We start from the raw sequence: 24,477 nt of genomic DNA, 5'->3' as shown, positions 1-24,477 counted from the left end.
AGGGTACCCTTCTACATTGTTGGTGGGAATGTAGTTTAGTGCAGCCACTATTGATGACAGTACGGATACTCCTCAAAAAACTAAAAATAGACTTATCATATAATCCAGCAATACCACTCCTGGGCACATATCCAGAGGGAACCTTAATTCGAAAAGATACATGCACCCCAATGTTCATAGCAGCACTATTTACAATAGCTAAGACATGGAAACAACCTAAATGTCCATCGACAGATGACTGGATAAAGAAGATGTGCTATATTTACACAATGGAATACTACTCAGCCATAAAAAATAATAAAATAGTGCAATTTGCAGCAATGTGGATGGACCTGGAGATTGTCATTCTAAGTGATGTAAGCCAGAAAGAGAAAGAAAAAATACCATATGATATTACTTATATGTTGAACCTAAAAACAATAACAACAAAAAAGACAAATGAACTTATTTACAAGACAGAAACAGACTCTCAGACATGGAAAACAAACTTATGGTTACCAGGGTGGATGGGGTGGGAAAGCATAAATTAAGAGTTCAAGATTTGCAGATAATAACAAATACATACATATATAAAGTAGATGAGAAACCAGCTCATACTGTATAGCACCAGGAACTATATTCAATAGCTTGTAGTAACTTATGGTGAAAAAGAATACGAAAATGAATATATGTATGTTCATGTATGACTGAAGCGTTATGCTGTACACCAGAAATTAACACACTGTAAACTGACTATACTTCAATAAAAATACATTAAAAAACAAGGATACCAACTACCTTTGCCATAGCAATCAAACGGGCTCCAGGTCCCCCTGATGTGTACAGAAAAAGAAGGCCTTTCCCACTGATGTGTAGTCTGGGTCACAAGTGTATTTGACTGTCATCCCAGGAAGATATGGAGATGTATGTCCTTCAATGTGGTGGCTATCGTGAATCTTGGGTGGATGTGGACAAGCTAAAAACAAGTTCACCCAAAACACAAGAAAAGATATTTAGTTAAACTTAGAAGTATGAACCTGCCAATACATCTAATAACATCTTTGTCTATTAGAACCACATGAAGACTCAAGGCAGGAAGTTCCCAAGGCACTAAATGTTTGCTGATCAGTGGGAAGACCAATTTCCTAGAAGAAATACAGTCTGTCTTTACAGAGGATGGAGCTTGTGTGGATTATCACAGCCATAAATGAGCCTGATTCTCGGGTACTGCCATTTAAAGCCAGACTACTACGTGAAAGGAATGAGCTTACAGAGAGGTTAGGAGCACAACTTTATGCTCTACTTCTCCAGAGCATCCTGAGTTCCCTTGGCTAAAGGTGAGAGGAAGGGTCAAGAAAATGTGTTCACAGGCTAGATCAGAACTCTTAGGAGTAACCAAAGGAGGATGAGTGCTCACATCAGATTTTCCTTAGTATTTCTACAGTATTGTCAATTCTAAAGTAAATTACTGACATCAACATGTGCTTCTTGCACTGCACACCCATCCATCTAGTATAAAGACAACTAGTAAAAGAGATGGCAAACAGACTATTTTCTATGGTATTTAAGTGCTTTGAAAATATTCCCTATAAAATCTGGGCTTCACTGATTCTCTGCACTCTCTGCCCCCTCCTCTCCTCACCATCCCACACTCCTCACCCCAGAAGGAAGGGTCATCAGAATACCGACAATCTGGGGATGGTGTGCCACATCTGGAGCCATCTGTTATTCATCTGGTAGGCAATTCTGTCTCTGATATTCATAACAAAGCCATGTTCACAAGCAAAAATAACTTCACTATAGAAATATGGACATTTCACATAGGTATGTTAATCTTTCTAGGGTGTGGGGAAATGTGCACTGACCAGCAGGACCAGAATGTTCGCAGAGAGGGGCAGGGCCACTCCAAACCCCATTCCCCTGATTGTCTTTTGTGCAGCGAATGGTGCTCTCCCCAATGAGGCTGAAGGTCTTTCCTCTCTCTTGGTGAGAGACACATGTGTAAGTTATTTCTTTTCCAAAAGGAAAGACTTCCAGAGATTTTCCTGTGTGGTTCCCGTTAAGAATAGCCGGAGGATTTGGACAAAAGATTTCTAGAAAGAACACAAAAGTTTTAGATTCCATTAGTTTTGATCAAAATAATTATAAAATAATTATGCCCTGTGACTGTTGCATTGATATCCTGTTTTTTTTATGAGAACATAACCAAGTTGGACAGAATTTAAACATGTAAGGCTCTCTCTGAGAAGGAACTAACTTAGGTAAGACAAATTACAGTTCATTATGAAAGTCCAAAGTTCCCTCCAGGTAACTAAGTTTTTAATCAGCTTGGCAGTTAATTAATTAAGTGTTTTTCCAGTAGCCATTTTATTATCTAAGTTATGTCAGACATCAAAAGAGTCCTCAGTTGACTATGGGGTACATGATAGGCAAGGTTTGGCCCTCAAAGATTTGAAGGTCCAGGGAAATTTTGGTGAAGCTTATTAAAAGTGGACCATCATTTACAGCAGATGTAAATGTTTCTTGATGAGTCAAGACCTTATCATCAGTACCAATACCAAATATATAAAAATGTCATCAGAATACATAATTCCCAGAGGGCTCTTTATAGCCAGATTAAAGGGCTCCACAGAGACTTTTTCTTCTTGTTTTGTTTTTTAATTTCAGACTATCAGCTTTCATTTCTTTCTGTCCATGTTTCTTTTTCTGACAGTTCCCTCCCTAAAACTGATTTGGTGCTTTTAATTTTAAACCAACTTAGGAAGAGATTTCAGAGCTTTTCAGAAATGTGTGTGTTAACAAAATGAGGGCCTCCAGACATCAAACAACGGTTGACTTCTCATACCTGGATTCTTGTTTTTCCAAAGTTTACTTATATATTTATTTTCAGCTTTAATGTCACAAGAAGGTTGAGCTTGCTGGATATCTGAGTTTAATACATATTTAATGTTCTTATAAAGTTCCACTGTAATCCCATAAAATGTTCAAATAGATTTCTTGTAAGCATTTAAACAAAATCCAAAATAAAATGAACATTTTCCAAAAATCAGAGAAAGGGTATTTTAAAATAGTCTAGCCTTGCTTTAGTAAACAGAGTAGGATAAATCAGTATTGTTTTGGTATATGTAACACTTTAATGTAATTATCAATTTCTGAATCTTTTTTTAAGTGGGTTTTATTGAAATTTATGGCACTTTACCTAATCATTTCAAATACTGACATACCTTCCGGCACTGTAGTAATTTATCATATAACTCTGTTTTCTTTTCTCTGTAACACATCACATTTTAACAAATTATTTATATATTATATTTTATAATTTGTTAAAAGATTTATTTCCTTGTTCATTCTCTGCCTTTCCAAATACAAAATGAACTTCATCAGAACAGGGACAAGACTTCCCTACTCGACACTCTCCCCTCAGCCAAAGTCCTGGCACATGGGAAACCTTCCTCAGTAAATACTATGGAGTGAATAACAAGCTGAATAAATAGTTCAGGTATGTGAGGGGATTAAAGGACATAAACATTTAAGAGAGATTCTGCCCTGGTGATAAAACTGAAAAAATAAATGAACAAGTAAATTTTGTTGTAACTTTTATGTCATCTACTATCTCCCTACATCTTCCCCACTAAATTCTACACCAGAATTAAACTAATTACTTACAGATTACTAAAACATGAACACATGATGTGTAAGACCTGCCAGTCCTTTAAAAACTTCTTCCAACAAAGGACTATTTTTGCCAATAATTTAGTTAAATAAAGAACCAGACAATAAGTGATTTCATGACACATGAAACACACTTGAAAAAAAAAAAATAAGGGAAGCTTTCTAGGCTGCAGAGTTATTCTTTCTACTCACGTTCACACACAGGAGCAGTGCTGTTCCAAAAGCTTTTCACTCCAACCAAGGCACAGTGACTAGTTGAGCTGCCTTTTAATCGAAACCTAAGGAAAAAAGGGGGTAGCAAATGGGTAAGCAATTCCCGTCTCTCCTTCACCTCTTCTCTGATGCGTGCTCAGTTTTCTCACTTCAGACTAACTATCATTTACTTCTTAGGCTCAGGCCCAGTTAAAAGTCAGTTCATTAGGGACCTGAATTCAGTATTTGGCAGAAATTTAGAAGCCAAGTTATTCTAAAGAATCACAGTACCCTGTGATGAGCACAGCACTCAGAACTTGTACACTTAATAGTCAAACAGACATCATAGCTCAGTGTCACCCCAGAAATCCCTGAACTCTGGGCTGGACTCTCCCCTGCGCTCTAGACTCACACCCCATCCCTCAGACAGCCCCCTGACACCCCTCTTATCCTCCTTAGTGGGTCGTGAGGAAGAACAGCTCCTGATCTGGGTGAGCAAAGCAGAGAACACCTGGAAAGAGACCTGGCATTGTTCTTGCCACTGCAGTTGTAATGGCCAGAAAGAGGCTTATGCAAGTCTCTGCCACCCTGGAATGACTGGATTATTATTGGATCCTGTTGTCCTTCTGAAATCTGCTGACCATTTCTGGGTGGTAGACTTTGTAAAGTCAAAGATTCCCTGGCAATTATTAAAATTAACTGCTGTATTGCCCAGTCTTGTTACCTCCCACAGACAGTGTACACTAATAAGAGTGCTAGAGCCACAGAAACAACTAATAATGTCACCTGAGACAATAACATTGGCCAACAGGACCCCAATGTCAGACACTCCTGATGCAAAAAAATATGACTGGATTCAAAGTACTTACCCATATACTACTATGAATTCCACTATTGATTAGTTTTTTACTTTCCTAGAACAACCCTTGCCTGATTTATCACATTGCAAACCATTTTTGTCCTACATGTCAAATTTTTTATTAGCAAATTTCCCACAGAAGTATATTTTTCTGCTTCCAAACAACTATCTTCCTGTTTACTTCAAGTTCCAACTGTGGATTCAAGGTCAGTGTCTACATTTATGTGCATACTCGACATTGAATTACATGTGCCATTTTCTTTATTTCCTAGTAATGGTTCCCCTGAGTCTTGACACATTTCAAAACTGCTTAGAAGATAGTCTCCCCAGGTACTTCCACAGGTTAACCTCTCTTTTTGGATTAATTCCTGAATCCAAGAAAGTCACTCTCCAGCATTGTGTCTCTAGTATTTGCTCTAGGTCACACTCACCCTTCATCACAAATGAAGGTCACTTTGGCCCCAATTTGGAAATTAGGTGGAAGGAGTACATGTCCATTAGGGAGTTGGTCCAAGAAGTCAGCACAAGATTTCACTAGGGGAAAAAAAAATAAGTGAGATGTCCAAGTAAGAGACAAAGAGATTGATCTGTAAACCAGACAAGAGTACAGGCACTTGCACACCCAGACGCTGCTGGGTTCCAGTCTCCTTGGACCTCTAATCTCTTATTCAAATATTAAAGTTACTTGTGGCCTTGTATCTTACCAGTATAAAATTGTTTTTCCTACCTTGTTATTCAAACAGTTTATCTCTCCCTGACAATTTTTTTCCTGGTAGTTGGAGTAATTCATTATTTACTTCTCTACAAAGAATGGACTTTTCTTGTAAATACTCTGAAACATTTTCATGACATTAACATTTTAGCAGAAAATTAGGGATGACCTACAAGACCAACTCTTACGTCCACCTATCTGAACATATTTAGCAAACACATTTATCTTATCTCTAAAATTGGGAAAAATAAAAGAACACCCTACAGATACTTTGATAAATGTGGGACTGCTCCAAGGCAGGGTTTATTCACATTTGCAGACATCTTTGACACTGGACCACGTGAGGTTTGCTAGACACGTGATAGAGAATGAGCACCTGCGGTACTCAGGGTGGCATTCATACTTTAAAGAAGTCCCAATGGGAAACTCAGATTCATTGGTGGGGATTTTCAACTTGGCAAGCTCAAAAGGATCTGGGGTGGTACAATGACCTAGAGACCAAAAACTCAAGAACATTAGAGTGAACAAAAAAATTCCCAATGCCATACTTGTCTTTTTCTTGTTAGATTTGATGTCTGATCACAAGAAACTGTTAGTTTTGGAAAGATAATTTCTTTGTAACCTTTGGAGGGGAAATTCCACTAGCATGTGCCCATTAGAGATTATACTATCTGAAAAGGCTCTAAGTTTCACTGAGTATTTTCACCAGAAGTATGCTGCAGGTGCTGTGGTTGGTGCTACCTCAAAACCTGAAGGCTATGACAGTATACATTAGGCCTTTGATGAGACTGATGAAATGAAATAACAGCCTATAATGAAACAGAATATCAAAAGCCATACACACACACACACACACACACACACACACACATACACACATACATATAATTGAATCACTATGTTGTATAATAGGAATTAACACAATATTATGAAATGACTATACTTCAATTTTTAAAAAATTAAAAATAACAACAACAAAAAAAAACCCCACATGTCACAGCACATGAAAAATAAAAAAAGCTATTTTGGTATGTTTTGTTCTCCTGTCCTCTGCTTCTCTCCAAATCCTGTAAAGACAGTATAACTTATATTAAGGTTGACAGATATTTACTTTCAAGTCTTACATTTTGAAAATAAGTTTTTTTCTAATTCTGATTAGAACTAGAGCCATCACCCACTGACTCCCTCTCTTTTCACCAGCCCTCTAGAAGCTAAGAGCATCAGAGACTTGCTGATTCATGTTCATATATCTTAAAACACTTTATTAATGATTTGGCATTTAATTGGTTCAAAAGCACAAATAAACAGCACTTTGTAATGACAAAAATTTGGAGTCTGGTTTAGATATTCTGAAACCATTTGGAATGCGGGGCAGTGAGCACTGACCAAGAAGTTCACAGCGAGGGGCAGAGCTGCTCCAAATCCCGTTCCCGTGACCATCACTGGTGCAGCGGATGGTGCTCTCCCCAGTGAGGCTGAAGATCACCCCCGTCTCTGGGTGCAAGTCACACGTGTAAGTCACTTCTGTTCCAAAAGGAAAGACTTCCAGAGGGTTTCCTGTGTGTCTCCCGTTAAGGATGTCTGGAGGACTTGGACACAAAATTTCTGGAAGGAAGGCAAAAGCTCTCAGTTTCACTGAAGAGTCTCATCAGAGGTACACTACAGACATAGGGTGCTAAGGTTGGTGCTACCTAAAGACACGAAGGCTACAACAGCTTATATTCGGCTTTTGATGAGATGGACAAAATGAAATGAGATTTCAGGCTCAGGGTATTTTTTTAATGAAAAAGTACAAAAGAACTTGCTTATCCTGAATCTTTCAGATTTTTAAGTTTTCTGGATAATAGGAACTTGACACCTTTAATGAAGCAGTAAAAGTTTTGGTTTTACTACTGGTATGAAAGATTCAGGACAGGCAAAGAGCACAGATGAAGTCTGTCCTCCAAGGTGCATACATTCTCGGGAAATATTTCTACAGAGAATTTCATGTGTATTAATCACCTTAAACAGATGAAATCTCTCCTTGATAGCTTATCAATACTGATCATCAGTCATGAGTATGACAACAGTGCTGTCACAATGAGTTGAAACAAATATGGTTCATTGTAAAAACTCTAAATAATTCACTGCTTTGTTTTTTTAAATGCATAGATTTGTTTATGATTTATTATTTTTCCTTTACTTTCTGTTAGGCTTCAAATTGTTCCTTTTTTTCAGGGCTCTTCTTGGGGGTTTAAGAGAGTCATTTCCTCACTTGTAACTGGTGATTCTAATGAGGCTTGGGATTTGGAAGGAGCTACTTAAACTAGAAAGAGTCGAGAAGAATAAGAGAAAGAGTGCAATCAACAACTGACGTGAAAGGCACACCATTATGACAGCCATTTGTCATGTTACTTCAGTGACTGTGGAGTTTCTCAGGTAGCAAGGATCTATACATGTTATGTTTATGTAAAGTTTTAGTATTAAAAAGCACCATCTGATGACTGAGCAGATTTCTAGCAACATGAACATTTTTAGTAAAATTTGATTGTTTAAGAATGTTCACAAATTCCAATCTTTAGGATCAAGAGATGAAGCAAATTCCTATCTTCTATTAAGGAATGGACAAACAGCTAGCTTAGGAGAAATCAGTGAAGGCATTGCATATAGAAAATTCATGTTTCAAAGAGGTTATTTCTCAATCTTTCAGCATAATTTATTGACATGCATGTTTTGAGAGTTTAAACACTCTTAAAATGCAACCTATCTAATGTTGCTTCTCACATCCTCCTCATTCCTGCATTGCTCTGATCTATCATCTCCACATTATTTAATTTGTTTTCTTTTGTCCTTCTCCCCCTTGAGTATAAATAACATGGGCACAGGGAATACACTCAGCCTGTTAACTACTATAACACCAGTGCCTAGAAGAATGTTAAGCACAGAGTATCTGCTCAATAAATGATTAAAGGAATGAATGTGTCTTATTTGTATATTAGCAAATATGTAAGAAGATTGTAGAATGATTGCACCTTGATGGCACAAAAAAGAAAAGGAAAGATGGAAGGGATGAAGAAAAAATGAAATTTGTCAAAGTTTTACATTCTCTAGTCTCTACTGACCTAGAGGCAAAGTATGAGAGGATTTATCACAAAGAATGTAACATTCAAAATGACAGAGACTGATTAGACGGTTCCCAAAACACACGATGCACAACAAAATGCATCACGACAAATTAACTAACAATGAAACGCTATGAAAATAAGCTGCTGATAGCAATAATTCAGATTAGAAGATAGAAGAACCACATCTTGGGAGGCCATGGGTCAAATTTTCAAACAGATTAAAGGGAGAGATTGGCATGAGGTGCCAGCCCCTCTACTCACGCTCACACACAGGAGCACTGCTGTTCCAAAGGCTTTCCGTTCCAACCGAGACACAGTAACTAGCAGAACTGCCTTTTAACTGGAATCTAAGGAAGAAAATGGTAGGGAATAGGTGAGTTTCTCAGCCAAAATGCCATCCTGTTTGCCAAGATCTCAGCATTTGGAGGATCTGTAGCCAGTAGGTGACAGAGGCTTAGAGGCCACATCAATCTGGGAAAGTCACGGCCTCCACTGAAGGAGAATGTCCTTAGCACAGTATCTTGGGTACATAATACTGTAGTCCTAGGCTAAACTGAAGAAGGCTGCCATCTCCTCCATCCAGGACCCAGACTCAGAGAAATCTATCTCTCCCTGGTCATTCCCTGATAAAGGTGACAAATGTGCTCAAAGTCACTATCAAAATGCAACAGCCTTCCAGTGCTGATGCTGGAATAGCAAGTAAAACAGCTCCCAGTATGGACTGGAAGAGCAGAGATTAACTGGAAGGAGAATAAAGATTGTTCTTTTGTGTCAGCTTTTAAGAGACATTTATGCAGAAGGCTCACAACAGCATGTTGGGCTATGGAAGCGTGACTCATCCAGAGGGAAAATAAAAGGAGATTGGAAAGGACTTTGGCAGGTAGTCATCCAAAACTCTCAATGTATGTTGGATCTTGATGGCTCCTAAATTTTCTTGGGTGCTTGTATCTCATTCCCACCAAGGACTCTGTGGGACATTTTGAGATCGGGTGCTTTGTTGCTCATTTTTTAGAACTTCTCAGGGAGAGGTGTGCACAGTGTAAGGAGTCTGAGGTTCACATAAACAAGTTAATGATCTTACTGAAAACATTAACATCAGCCACCATGATCTCAGTTCAGAGCCCTTGGCCCATTACTAACCAGGTGACACATGATTGGATTAAAAAACGCTTATTCATATAGTTTCACACCTATTACAAAATACATTTTAGATGATTAATTTTTTTTCTGAAATAAGTATTAAATGATTTTAGTTATTTTAATAAGCTTATTGTCATATATAAAACTTATTCTGGAACTCTTCAAATTTCTTATTTTGCTTTCCTGCTTGGAAAATATAATTTCTTCACTTTATGTATCATCAATATATACTCATAACTAGTAGTTTTATTGGTCTTTGAACCTGCTATTTAATTTATGTCTCAGTTTTAACTTCATATATTATTGGTTCTACCTATTCATTACATTTCTTTCCTATATACACTCCCCAAATTTAGCATCCCTGAATGTTTCCCTTTTTTAAGTCACACTAAAACTTCCCTTTTTGAATAAAGCTCAATTTCAGTGTCCAGGAGATCAGGCAACTTCACACTCACCCCTCATCACAAACGAAGGACACTTTTGCCCCAAGCTGGAGATTAACTGGAACTAGCACTCGGCCATTAGGGAGCTGGTCCAACAAGGCAGCACATGATTTTACTGGAGAAAAAGAAGAACATACAGACATAACACTGGCACATGGACAATAAAAACAAAAGCTAAATTTGTCAGAGCGGCTGAGCATGTAGGCACCTGCACACGTGGGGGCTGCTGGGCTCCAGTCTCCCTGGGGCATACAGCGCAGAGAAGCAGCCCCTCTGAGATCATAGCCGGGCTCACAGCTGTAGAACACTTCCTGCCCAGCGGAAAAGTCATCCTTGTCATTTGGGCTGTGATGACCATGCAGGATTTGGGGAGGTGGCTGACATACTGGGAAAGAAGAGTCAAGTACCTGTCAGTGATAAGGAAATATCTTTTCCTAAATTTCATCTTTTCCAAGGAGTTAGAGGCTCATGATTAAAGAGGATCAGATATAACAAAGGAAGTCCAGTGATAATCCAGAGCCCCCTTGCTTCCATGTGGAAGTTAAGAGTAGGGAAGAGGTATGGCCAACAACCTCACAGATAGTGAGGAGTAGATGGTTAGAACCCAGTTATCCCACGACCAGCCCTAAAACACATTCTTAAGTTTATAGGCATGGGGTCCCTTCTTCCACTGCTGACTATCCAGCACAGAGTAAAAAGTATTGGTGGGCTGCTACCCCACCCACCTATGTGCTGAAGTGGCATCCAAGTTACAGCTTTATCTTCCCAGACATGAGAAGGTTGCCTGAGCCTAAATCTGTTAAAAAGATTTCCCCTTAACTCTTTTCTTGCACCTCTATTATCAAAGTGCAGTAACAATCCTTATTCGTATCTCTGGCCTTTTGTCCTCCAGCTGCTCTGTCAGTGGTTTTAAGAGGCTGATGTGGGTGGGTGGAAAGGTTGTAAGCTCCATCCCTGTCCCTAGGTGTCAGCCGCATTTACCCATCCACCCATTAGCCAGCTATTGTGGCATGAGAAGACGGGACAAGTCATCAAGAACAAATTCCAGTACACAAGCCTGTCTGTGTAAGGAGAGGGCACATTTATTAGAGAGTGTGTGACTCAAGGAGTGGCTGCCTCCACTCATAGTCCTTTGGGTGTGTGCTCGGGTACCATCAGAACTCATCTGAACTTCAACTTAAGCTGTAGTTAATTAAAGATATACAGACTTATAAATCAATGGAACCATGTAGAAACTCTGGAAATAGACCCTTGCTCATATGGTCAATTAATACATGACAAAAGAGACAAGAATATACCATAGAGAAAACATGGTCTCTTCAATAAGTGGTGCTGGCAAGACTCGACAGCTACATGTAAAAGATTGAAATTAGAACTTTCTTTAATACCCTAAGCAAACATAAAATCTAAATGGATTAAAGACCTAAATGTAAGACTGGATACTGTAAAACTAGAGGAAAATATAGACAGATTACTCTTTGACATAAATTCCAACAATATTTTATTGATTATGTCTCCGAGAAAAATAAAATTGAAATATAAAAGCAAAAATGAACAAATGGGACCTAATTAAATTTAAAACTTTTGCACAGCAAAGAAAACCATAAGAAAGTGTAAGGACAACACACTGAATGGAAGAAAATATTTGCAAAGGATGCATTTGAAAAGGGATTAATTTCTAAGATACACAAACAGCTCATACAGCTTAATATTAAGAAAAATCCAAATTCCTCATACAAAAAAATGGGCATAAAACCTAAATAGACATTTCTCCAAAGAAGACATCCTGATGGCCAAGAGACATATGAAAAGATGCTCAACACCACTAATTATTAGAAAAATGCAAATCAAGTCTACAAGGAAGTATCATCTCACAATGGTCAGAATGCCCATCATCAAAAAGTCTTAAATAATAAATGCTGGAGAGGGTATGGAAAATAGGTAACCCTCCTATCTTATTGGTGGAAATGTAAATTGGTGGAGCCACTTTGGAGAACAGTATGGAGGTTTCTTGAAAAACTAAAGAGTTTTTAGAGTTACCATATGATCCAGTAATCCAACTCTGGGACAGTTATCCACAGAAAACTCTAACTGGAAAAGACACATGCACCCGATGTTCACAGCAGTACTGTTTACAATGGCCAAGACATGGAAGCAACCTAAATGTTAATCAACAGATGAATGGATGAATCTAGAAGATGGGGTGAAATCTAACCAAGGAGGTGAAAGAATTATACACAGAAAACTATACACCATTGATGAAGAAAATTAAAGAAGACTTTAAAAAATGTTCAAGATATTCCATATTCCTGGATTGGAAGAATCCATATCGTTAAAATGGTCACACTGCCCAAGGCAATCTACAGATTTAATGCAATCCCTATCAAATTACCTAGGACATATTTCACAGAACTAGAACAAATCATAATAAAATTTATATGGAAGCACCAAAGACCTAGAATTGCCAAAGCATTACTGAAGACAAAGAAAGAGGCTGGAGGAATAACCCTCCCAGACTTCAGACAATACTATAGAGCTACAGTCATCCAGACTGCATGGTATTGGTACAAAAACAGACATATAGACCAATGGAACAGAATAGAGAGCCCAGAAATGAACCCACAAACTTTTGGTCAACCAATGTTTGACAAAGAAGGCAAGAATATACAATGGAATAAAGACAGCCTCTTCAGCAAATGGTGTTGGGAAAACTGGACAGCAGCATGTAAAGCAATGAAGCTAGAACACTCCCTTACACCATACACAAAAATAAACTCAAAATGCATCAAAGACTTAAACATAAGACAAGATACAATAAACCTCCTAGAAGAAAATATAGGCAAAACATTATCTGACATACATCTCAAAAATGTTCTCCTAGAACAGGATACCCTAGCAATAGAAATAAAAGCAAGAATAAACAAATGGGACCTAATGAAACTTACAAGCTTCTGCACAGAAAAGGAAACCATAAGTGAAACAAAAGACAACCAACAGAATGGGAGAAAATTTTTGCAAATGAAACTGACAAATGCTTGATCTCCAGAATATATAAGCAGCTTATATGACTTAATAAGAAACAAACAAACAACCCAATCCAAAAATGGGCAGAAGTCCTAAACAAGCAATTCTCCAAGGAAGAAATACAAATGATCAATAGGCATATTAAAAAAATGCTCAATATCACTAATTATCAGAGAAATGCAAATCAAAACTACAATGAGGTATCACCTCAGAGCAGTCAGAATGGCCATCATTCAAAAGTCCACAAATGACAAATGCTGGAGAGGCTGTGGAGAAAGGGGAACCCTCCTACACTGCTGGTGGGAATGCAGTTTGGTACAGCCACTGTGGAGAACAGTATGGAGATTCCTCAAAAGACTAGTAATAGACTTACCATATGACCCAGGAATCCCCCTCCTGGGCATATGTCCAGAAGGAACCCTACTTCAAAATGACACCTGCACCCTAATGTCATAGCAGCACTATTTACAATAGTCAAAACATGGAAACAGCCTAAATGTCCATCAACAGGTGACTGGATAAAGAAGATGTGGTATATTTATACAATGGAATACTACTCAGCCATAAAAACAGACAATATAATGCCATTTGCAGCAACATGGATGCTCCTCGAGAATGTCATTCTAAGTGAAATAAGCCCGAAAGAGAAAGAAAAATACCATATGATATCGCTCATTTGTGGAGTCTAAAAACAACAACAACAACAACAACAACAACAAAACATAAATACAAAACAGAAACACACTCATAAGCATAGAATGCAAACTTGTGGTTGCCAAGGAGTTGGGGGATGGGAAGGGATAGACTGAGATTTCAAAATGTAGACTAGATAAACAAGATTATACTGTATAGCATGGGGAAATACATACAAGATCTTATGGTAATCACTGAGAAAAAAATGTAACAATGAATTATATATATATGTTCATGTATAACTGAAAAATTGTGCTCCACACTGAAATTTGACACAACATTGTAAAATGATTATAAATCAATAAAAAGTGTTTAAAAAAAGATGGAGTGTACATACACACACACAGAGAGAGAGAGAGAGAAATATTACTCAGGCATAAAAAAGCACGAAATAATGCCATATGCAGCAACATAGATGGACCTAGGGATTATCATACTAAGAATGAAGTAGAAGTCAGACAGGAAAAGACAAATATCATGTGATATCACTTACATGTGTAATCCAAAAAAAAAAGAGAGATATAATTTATTGACAAAACAGAAACAGACACACAGACACAGAAACCAAATGTATGGTTACCAAAAAGAAAGGGCGGGGCTGGTGAGGGATATATTAGGAGTTTGAGAGTAAAAGATAAACACCACTACATATAAAATAGATGAACAAAAATGATCTGTATAGCACAGGCAACTATATTCAATATCTTTAATAACTTAAAAAACTTAAAATGGAAAAGAATCTGAAAAGAAATTATATGTGTATATATACATATATACACACATATATGTATGTATGTATAACTGAATCACTTCGCTATACACCTGAAATTAATAAAACATTGTAAAACAACTATACTTTAATTTTTAAAAAGATGAAAGAAAAATCTGCTTGACTTTAAGCAACAAAGTTTCACTTTCAGATTCCTAATAATAAATGTACGAGGTGGAGCAGAACAGACAACCTCTAAGAGCCTTGTCCCTATTCTGAGGCTATGCTATCTTTCTTCATATATTACTTTCTTTCTGTGATAAATGCTGATAAAAGTGTGGCAAGAAGCAGAGCATCCCGCCTCTGGGCTGACACACTGCAGCCTGTTCCTGTGTAAGACACTCAGTAGGACATAATTTAGATAATGTATTAAACCTCTGAAAAGCCAAACTAATTTCATTGTCACATGGATGTAAGAATCACACAACTTAAAGGCATGTGGTAAAGAGTAGACCAGATTACTACTGAACTATCCAGAAAGTCCTCATCATTCTTCAGTATAACTGAGAGATATTGGAGCTGGTCTTGTGTCTAGAGAATTGGTCAGTAGGAGAGGCCCTAATGTCCCCTTCCTTGATGAATTAAACCTTGCTTCTCAAATGAAGGCACATACACACGAGTGCACACATCCGTACATGCACATACATCCCTTTAATTTCATGCTGCCTCTCCCCAAATGTACTCACACCGCTCACCACACATCCTTCTCACAGAACAAGCACTAATCTGATCCTCCTACAACTCCCGTCATTTAGGGGCCCCTTCAAAGCCTCAGTCAGACTCACCCCTGGAGCAGCTGGGCAGCTCCGGCACCCACTGGTTTGGAGCTTGGCATTGAACAGTGGAGGGTCCTTTCATGGCAAAGCCAGGCTGACACGTAAATCTCACCATTTCATGTAAAAAGAATAAGCTTCTGTTCTCAGGCATCCTAATGCCGTTTTCAACTTCTGGAGGCGTGCACTTGTTAATAATGCAGCGAGGGGGAGGGCCGCTCCAGATGCCAACTTGATTGTCTTCGCTGGTGCAGTATATGGACGGCTCACCCACGAGGTCAAACAGATTTATCCCTCTCTCTCCAAGGTTGCAGCGGTAGGTCACCACTGTTCTGTATGGAAAATATTTTCTATTGGTGCTAATGAACCCTCCATTGGCTATGGCTGGGGGTGGTCCACAAAGAATACCTGGGAAAAGGGACAGCAAGTTAAAACTCCAATTTCTTAAAGATATATTCAACTAGACTTTTGCTAACCACTTAGAAAAATGACCCACATGGCAATATTCAGAAGACTTCTGCTCTTCTCTAATCTTTGCTAATATACAGACGTCTGCTCACACAACTGCAGACTAGATAACCACAATATCATGACTCCTGCTCTTCTCAATTTGGGTTATTTCAATAAATGTACTCATATATTATACAGTCCATATACTTTTCATTATAAATGAGAATTTTTACATGTTACTGAACTCTTTTTTTAAATTCAATTCCCTCTCCGTTGAAGGCACTTTAATTTTCAATTGGTTATTAATACAGTACTGCATACGAAATGGATTATCAAATACATAAAATCCAAACTGAAGCACAAGAAATGAAAAATAGAGCACAAGCAAACAAAAGTACACATGGCAAACCAGTCACAGATTCAGAAGGAATAAAAATAGCTGAATATCTCTTTTATTTTGTGCTAATAAATATAAAAATGAGGATACTAGAAATGAAGATATATTTTGCCAATATTGACTCAAGAAGAGGCAGCATATTGAAGAATCAGGAAAAATATACTGAAAACGCTGCTAGTAACAAGATAGGAAGCACAGGTCATTTTACAGGCAAATTTAATTTAATCTACAAGTAACAGAAAACTGCTTGGCATTGAGATCATTCTGGAGAGTATAAAATATTTCTGTCTTTCTTGGCAGGTATATCTCAAAATACACATTTGTTTATTTTTACTTTTAAAAGTATATTTAAGAAGATGCATATTTCTTATGGAAAACTTATACAATACCTTTTAGCCCGTTGCTAGAAAGAACCACTGTTAACTACTTAATGTGTAATCTTTAATACACACACCTTCACTTAGCTTTTTCTACAATATCTCTGTTTCTCTGTTGGCTGAGTAATATTTCAGAGCAATAATATATTATCTGATTTCATTTGGAAGAGTTCCATGCCTTGCCTATGCATTCAGGCATATTTTAATCTATTCTTTTAAACAGAACATATGCCTTATTCCTCTTAGCAGATGATTTCCAGAACGGTGTTCATAAAATGCTCAACATTTACATTTTTTGACTTTACACTTTCATAAATAATAACGTAGGTAACACTTGTACATCAATCCTTGCAAATACCCGTGGTGACTACTTTTATTAGGAATAATTCAAACTGTAGAATTTCGGGATTAAAAGCATGCAACCCCTTAAGGTTTTTGATACATGTTGAGTACTGGACTGTGAGAAAGTTTCTTACCACTAATCCTACTACCAGTTGGGTTGGAGAATGTAGACTTCTTCACATTAGCACCAAACCCAGTGTTACAGCCTCTTTATGTTCTTTGTGAGTTTGCAGCTGCTCCCTCCTCTAAGTGCCTCACAGTGTAGGAATCTCATAGCCCAAACAACTTGTAGGAAACTTGGCCTGTCACTGTTCAGACAGAGAAGAAGAAAGCAGGGAGGGCCCAGGACTTGAACACATGACCTGGGAGTAAGAGTTGACAGAGAAGACGCAGGGCACCTTCACCAATGTTGTGCTCCTTTACTTCAGCAAAGACAGTCACCTTCAACTGGAAGGTGTTCAACCAACAAAGGGAAATTTGGGGCTGTTCGAATTGAGTTCAAGACGACTGTTTAAACTAAATAAAATAAATGATTCCTCAGGATAAGGAAAAACCAGGAGGAACCGGAAGCTTGAAACATCGTGAACACTTTGAAGGATATGAGTGTTTTCTTCAAACACCATCAGGAGGATCCCGTTGCCAAGAGGGATGAAATGTGTTCCTTGGAATTCTAGGGGGCAGCTCTAGGATTGACCACGGAATAAACGGGGAAAGAGATTTCAACTCACGTTCACAAACTGGTCGCCCCGTGTCCCAAATGACAGAATCGCCTGAGATGATACATTGAGCAGATGAGTGACCAATGAGTCGATACCTGAAAGCGAAAAGGGGAAAGATCACTGTGCTCTGCACATCCCATCAACTTGCTCAGCTCACGTGCATGGCACAGCCGAAAGGCTCCAATCTGAGAGAAGTCCAGGGACTCGCCTAAACTCCATCCATTTTATCTGGCTTTCTTACATCTGTTTTTCTATTCTCTCACTATTGAAAGGAATATTGCCTTTCTAATTGCTCATGGCTCCCACTGCTTCTTAATTTCTTGTTTTCATTTCAGATTGAGTCAAGTACCAATATAAAACAATCCTTTTGTAGACCTGTTTTCTTCTTAAAGTCTGTTTTTTCCCCTCATCTTTTGCCATTTAAATTTATTTTGCATATTCTTGATATAAACATATATACACATATTGCACATAAACCCTTTATGTAATTTTAGTTTAGGCATGTTTCTTGTGAATATGTCAAGATTGTGACACTTGATCCCATGTGGAAGCTTTTGTTTTTTGGCAGGGAGATTAAACTATACACCTTTGCTGGCATAAATGATATGTCTGATCTTGCTTTTGTCATCACTGCCTCCTTCATAACGTCCAATGGTAAGGATGTGTGCCCCAAACATATTAGGGCTTATTTCTGACAGAACAGACAGATATAATCTCTGTTACTGCTTTCCCTTCCCCCTCATTTGCTACATGAAACACAGTTGAACATCTTTTGGGTGCTCTAGTAATTTGGAAGCTAAACACCCAATTATGTTCCTTTAAAATTTTCATTTCATATGTATATGCTATATATATACACAATGCATGAATTTAAACCTGTTTTCTCAATTTTGGTGTCCAAATAAGTACAGTCTGCCCCTCTCCTCTGCAACAGAAGTCTAGCATGTGTGTTTTTGCTTTTTCTCATTTTCTAGTTTTATGGATATGTTTTATGACTTTAGAAATTGTTATTACATTATGATTACATAGAAAAGTTTTACTTGGTACTAATTCATTCTGTCATTATATTTAATTTTATTACTTTGTTAAAATATTTGATCATGTGTTTTTAAATTTGTTTTTGTCTTTTTTGTTTTGGCCAATATTCTACCTCACTGGTATTTATCATTCTCCTTTTTTAAAAAATGCTCACAGACTGCCTGAGTGTATCTTTTTCTGTTTCTCCATAACTATGCTTCCTGGAAGTATGCAGGTGTGGTTTGGGGTCCTTGTTTATACTTGAATGTATATCTGGAGCCCCCTGATGTGACTACAGATTGGCTTATGAGGAAATCTTCTGCAGTTTAGCCAAGTGAAAGATCAATGTGATGTCAGCATAAATTAATTTATTTTGTAGGTTTTTTAAATAACTTTATTAATTGGCTTTCTGGATTCTTGAAGTTTTTTCTTTTTGTTATTATTATCTCTGAAATACAGAAGGACATTCCCTAGTGATGGGAATGCTATGGGCTATTGTTTCCCCTTCTGCCATTTTTGTTACATGGAATTTGAATCCTTGTACTTTTTCACACACATCTTCTCTTTCTCCTTTTCTACTGAATTCCGGAAGAGTTTGATTAATTTTTCTTCTTACATTCTCTTTTAATTCTCTGCAATATTCAGTGTGTTTATCACAAATATTTTTAGTTTGACAATTGTGGTTTACATTCATATGAAAACATTCTCAATTTCCTAACTAGTTTCATAGAAGCAGTGTGCAACTGGAACTGGTAAAATATGTAAACAGGAGATTGTTTTAAAAGTGCCACCTATTTCTTGAAAGGAATTCTATTTTGTAAGTGGAAGTCCCTTCTCATGTTTAATATTGATTCTTATTACATTAATTTCCTATACATATCATAAACTTAATGATTTTCTGTTCTATACCACTTTAGTGTTCACCCATATTCAGTATTACAGGATAAACAGGGTACCGTAATTAAATTAGAGATTGCACTTAGAAATGTTTAGAGCAGTAACAAGTATATAGATTTACTCTAAATTTACTTTGTCATCTTATAGGTACTACCATCTGTAAGGCCTTGTTTGGCAACTATGCTGAAGGCACAAGTTTCTTTTCTGTGTTTATCGTGGCAGTCCACATTGGTCCTGTATTCTCTAACTGGCTCAGATGCTCACATTGGGAGAGAGGCTGAAACTCCACTGTGTGCTGAGCAAGAGTAAGCATGGAGGGTGGGTCCGCTGCCCAGGGAACCTTTTATACCTGACATTTTCACAGGGGCTCTGTTATGGGTAAAATAGTGCTCCCCAAAAAGATATGTTGAACCCTTGACCCAAACGCCCAGGAATGTGACCTTATTTGGAAATAGGGTCTTGAAGATAACATCACATTAAGATAAGGTTATTAGGGTGGGCCCATATCCAATATGGTTGGCATACTTTTAAAAAGAGAGAACTTTGGACATGGACCACACAGAGAGGACAACGCCATGCAAGGACAGAGACAGAGTGAAGACGGCCATGAGACAAAAACTGAAGAGTCAGAGCCACATGCCAAGGAAGGTCTGAGACTCCCATGAGCTGGAGAAGGCAAGGAGGGAACCTGCCTCAAGACTTTGGAGGGAATACGTCCTGCCAACACCTTGATTTTGGACTTCTGGCCTCCATAACTATGAGCACATAAATTTCTGAGGTTGTCCTAAGGCACCCAGTTTGTGACACTCTGTTATGGCAGCCTGGGGAGTCAAATAGTGCACTTACCTTTAAGATTTGCTTTCTCACCTCGTTGCTCCATGGCCTTCCCTTTCTTCCAGCAATGTCTCCTCTGGTTTGAGGATTTCATGAGGTTTGACCATGCACTTTCCCCACCTTCCTCCTTTCTACCTGGTGAATACCTGACTTTTCTTGTATGCACTGCCCTGGTTTCTAGCAAGGATACAGATTTTCCTTCTAAACTTCCTGTATCTTTGTTCATTTCCATCAGAACTTAAGCACCTATGTTCAACCTTGATAAGAACAGATGGTAAGAGCCTATCTTTCCTTTCTGAGATGTGACCAGAAGGCAGTATTGTTCTGCAACTCTTGACCCAAGCGATATTGCTGCCAACTCACCCTGTGTCACAAGAATAAGTAATTCTGGATCCGAACTGGGTGTTTGTGTCTAAGTGCACCACACCATTGACAGGATCTGCAGGAGTATCACATGACTTTCCTTGAAAAAGAAACAGAATTTGGAGCCAGGAAGTGTCATATGAACTCTTGTTAGTCCATAACACGTTAGTACCCACCTGACTGCAGCTTCCTGAAAAGCATATGGAATTCTAGGGAGCCACAGATTTTGCCACCTTGAGGAGCTTCACCAGACTCCTCAAGATCAGCCACCTCCCACCACCACGTTAGAAAATACCGCATTTCCAGATCTGTATTATATTTGCCTCAAATCTCTCATCCAAATATTAACATTATGTTTGAGTTTGTATCCTACCAGTATAAAACTTTTTCTCTTACCTTCTTATTCAAACAGTTTCTCTCCTGAAATTTTTTTCCTGCTTTGGAGTAATTCAATATTTACTTGCCCAATAAAGATGGACTTTACCTGTAAATATTCCTTGAAACATTCTCATGACAGAAATATTTCAACCAATCTTTTGGGATGACCTATAAGACGAACTCTTACATTCACCTATCTGAACAAGTTTAACGAATAGACTTTTCTTATTTTGAAACTGGGTAAAAAAAAATAGTAAGATGCTACAGATACTTTGATAAACATGGGACTTATCCAGGAAGGGTTTACTCACGTTTACAGACATCTTCGACACTGGACCACGTGAGGTTTGCTAGACACGTGATAGAGAATGAGTATCTGTGGTACTCAGGGTGGCATTCATACTTTAAAGAAGTCCCAATGGGAAACTCAGATTCATTGGTGGGGATTTTCAACTTGGCAAAATCAAAAGGATCTGGGGCAGTACAGCGACCTAGAGACCAAGAAATCAAGAACATTAGAGTGAACAAAAAGGTTCCCAATGCCATTCGTACTTGTCTTTTTCTTGTTAGATTTGATGTCAGATTTGGAAAGGTCATTTCCTTGTGACCATCGGAGATAAAGATCCTTGAGCACATGCCCATGAAAAAAGAAACTATCTGGAACACTCTTGCTCTCTGGGCATTTTACTCATACAATTTACTGTAAAACACAGCGCCAGTTCAATTTTCCACATTTTTATGGAGCCAGAAAGAGTGCTCCCGCCCAGGGTTCCTGTGTGGTTTCCTTGTACTTCAGTGCATCAGACTCCACTGGGGGGCTTAGGAGCATGAATGGCGACCTCAAGGTGTTTATTTCTTGCAACTAGGAAGCAATCACTGACTTTCTAGGTCTGATTCTCAAGCCGACCATTTCAACAGAATGTGGAAAAAGGAACATCTCTTCAAAGAAAACACAAATACAGTTCTTACTATAAGAAAACATTGTTAGAAGTGCATATGAGTTCACTCATATGTGGAATCTCAAAAAAAGAAAGAAAGAACATAAATACAAAACAGAAACAGACTCATAGACATAGTATACATACTTGTGGTTGCCAAGGCGGAGTAGGGTGGGAAGGGACAGACTGGGAGTTCGAAATTTGTAGATACTGTCAGGCATTATGTACGCTAGATAAACAAGATTATACTGTATAGCACAGGGAAATATATACAAGATCTTATGGTACCTCACAGTGAAAAACAATGCGACAATGAATATATGTGTGAACGTGTGTAACTGAAAAATTGTGGTCTACTCTGGAAATTGACACAACATTATAAAATGACTATAACTCAATAAAGAAAAGGTGTTAAAAAAAGAAATGCATATTAAATGATGTTCTAGGTAGAGCTCCCACCCGCTATAGGTTAGAGCTCTAGACTTGAGGAGTACAACCTCACTGTGGATTTAAGCAGTATGAGATCAAAGCAGTGCACAGGCTTTGAAAACTAGAGATTGTTCCCACTGTTTTGGGAAATAACTTCTGTAGCTTCTTCCGAAGCTGTCTTCCACATCCCTTTCAATTATTTCTTCCATTAGTAAAATTATGCTAGAGCCATCTGCACTGAAACAGTTTTCCATGTGAAGATTTGCAAATCAATTTCTTATATCTTTAACATAAATGATAATTCTCAGAATGACCACGTGGCTTGGTTTCAAGGTGTCATCACAGGAAATCTATGAATCTACTTTGCCTGTTTCCTATTTCTTTAGACCTTGAAATTTAGCCAACATATCTTGTAGTTGAAGGAGTCCCCCTTTATGACTAAAACCTACCAGCTAAGGCTAAATCACACATGAAGATGGTATGGCAGGTCTCTATTCTAAAATTCTGGCTGATAAAACTAAAACTGTCATCTCACAATAGGGTACTGGTGAGAAAAAAAGACTTAGAACTTAGGAGATTGCCTCTGGCTGTTGATTCAGTGAATCTGACAGGTCTCTGCATTTGTCAACAGGCCCAGACGGACACCTATGTTGAAGCCATGGTGGTAGAGGAGGCAAATGAGGACAAAAATATCTTCTGAGTGTCTACACTTGGTACTTTTATTTTTTCAAAACTGCTTTACACCGTTAGAGTTCCCCAGGGGTCAGTCTGTTATGCCAGGACCAGGGTCACTTCTACAACCTACTTTCTCCTTCTCAACTTTACATTCTGGTGTGGGTGTCTTAGCTCTGTCGGGTGTCTTAGGAAACCTTCTGCAGACCTTAAGAATACACACTCTATTTTGCACTTTTCCTTCATGTTCACATCCTTTGATCTTTCTTTCTACCAAAGTGGGAAGACATGAATGGCTAAATTACCATGGGGCTAAGGAGCAAGTAAGCTTCATGTTAGCTTAGAATTTAACCCAAATTGACTAAAGGAATTTTCGTGGGGGTCTACAGTGCAGCCCGATGTTCATAGACAGTGCACAGTGTTCTTAGGTGAAACAGGTTATTAAAAGCCATTTTGGCAGATTTTGTTCTCTGCTGGCCTGTGCTTCTCTCCAAAACCTTGGAAATGGTATAACATGGTCCTGTTAGGTTCCTAGGTAATTGGTTCAATGCCTATGCTTTGAAAACCTTTTCCCCCTAATTCTGATTAGAACTAGTGCCACTATTCATAGCCTCCCTATTTTTTCACCAGCCCCCAAGAAAGTAAGAGCATCAGAATTTTGCTGATTCATGTTCGTGTATCTTAAAACATTATATTACTGAGTTGGCATTTAATTGGTTGTAATGTACATTGTAATGACAGAAATTTGGAGAGTCTGGTTCAGATATTCTGAAGCCATTTGGAATGCGGGGCAGTGAGCACTGACCAAGAAATTCACAGCGAGGGGCAGGGCTGCTCCAAATCCCGTTCCCATGACCATCACTGGTGCAGCGGATGGTGCTCTCCCCAGTGAGGCTGAAGATCACCCCCGTCTCTGGGTGCGAGTCACACGTGTAAGTCACTTCTGTTCCAAAAGGAAAGACTTCCAGAGGGATTCCTGTGTGTCTCCCGTTAAGGATGTCTGGAGGATTTGGGCACAAAATTTCTGGAAAGAAGACAAAAGCTTTAAGTTTCACTGAAGAGTCTCACCAGAGGTACGCTACAGACATAGGGTGCTAAGGTTGGTGCCACCTAAAAACATGAAAGTTACAACCCAGTCCATTAGGCCTTTGATGAGATGGACAAAATGAAATGAGATTTCAGTCTCAGTTTGTTCTTTTTCTTGAATGAAAAAATACAATAGAATTTGCTTAACCTGATCCTCTAGTCCTTTCAGCTTTCTGCAGAATAGATAGAAGTTTGGCACATTTAGTGAAGCACCAAAA

The 24,477-nt window shown here is 38.3% G+C and overlaps 1 protein-coding gene across 1 annotated transcript in view; it reads right to left on the bottom strand.

Moving 5' to 3' along the window:
• CR1 (complement C3b/C4b receptor 1 (Knops blood group)) overlaps positions 1-24,477 on the bottom strand; it is an 85,952-nt gene that overhangs the window by 27,192 nt on the left and 34,283 nt on the right. Inside the window, exons 17-31 of the mRNA XM_072948223.1 lie at positions 23,979-24,197; positions 21,446-21,625; positions 20,757-20,856; positions 17,655-17,740; positions 15,373-15,768; positions 10,310-10,486; positions 10,114-10,216; positions 8,780-8,865; positions 6,801-7,019; positions 5,726-5,905; positions 5,603-5,612; positions 5,317-5,363; positions 5,134-5,236; positions 3,844-3,929; positions 1,845-2,072 (exon numbers count right to left, since the gene is read on the bottom strand). Of these exons, the coding sequence (XP_072804324.1) occupies positions 1,845-2,072; positions 3,844-3,929; positions 5,134-5,236; positions 5,317-5,363; positions 5,603-5,612; positions 5,726-5,905; positions 6,801-7,019; positions 8,780-8,865; positions 10,114-10,216; positions 10,310-10,486; positions 15,373-15,768; positions 17,655-17,740; positions 20,757-20,856; positions 21,446-21,625; positions 23,979-24,197 (2,220 nt within the window). The remainder of the gene's footprint in view (positions 1-1,844; positions 2,073-3,843; positions 3,930-5,133; positions 5,237-5,316; positions 5,364-5,602; positions 5,613-5,725; positions 5,906-6,800; positions 7,020-8,779; positions 8,866-10,113; positions 10,217-10,309; positions 10,487-15,372; positions 15,769-17,654; positions 17,741-20,756; positions 20,857-21,445; positions 21,626-23,978; positions 24,198-24,477) is intronic.

This window comes from Vicugna pacos, chromosome 23 (genome assembly GCF_048564905.1).
Source record: "Vicugna pacos chromosome 23, VicPac4, whole genome shotgun sequence".
NCBI classification, from domain to species: Eukaryota; Metazoa; Chordata; class Mammalia; order Artiodactyla; family Camelidae; genus Vicugna; species Vicugna pacos.
The sequence above is the reverse complement of the archived record's forward strand: the minus strand, read 5'-3'. Positions and strand labels throughout refer to the sequence as shown.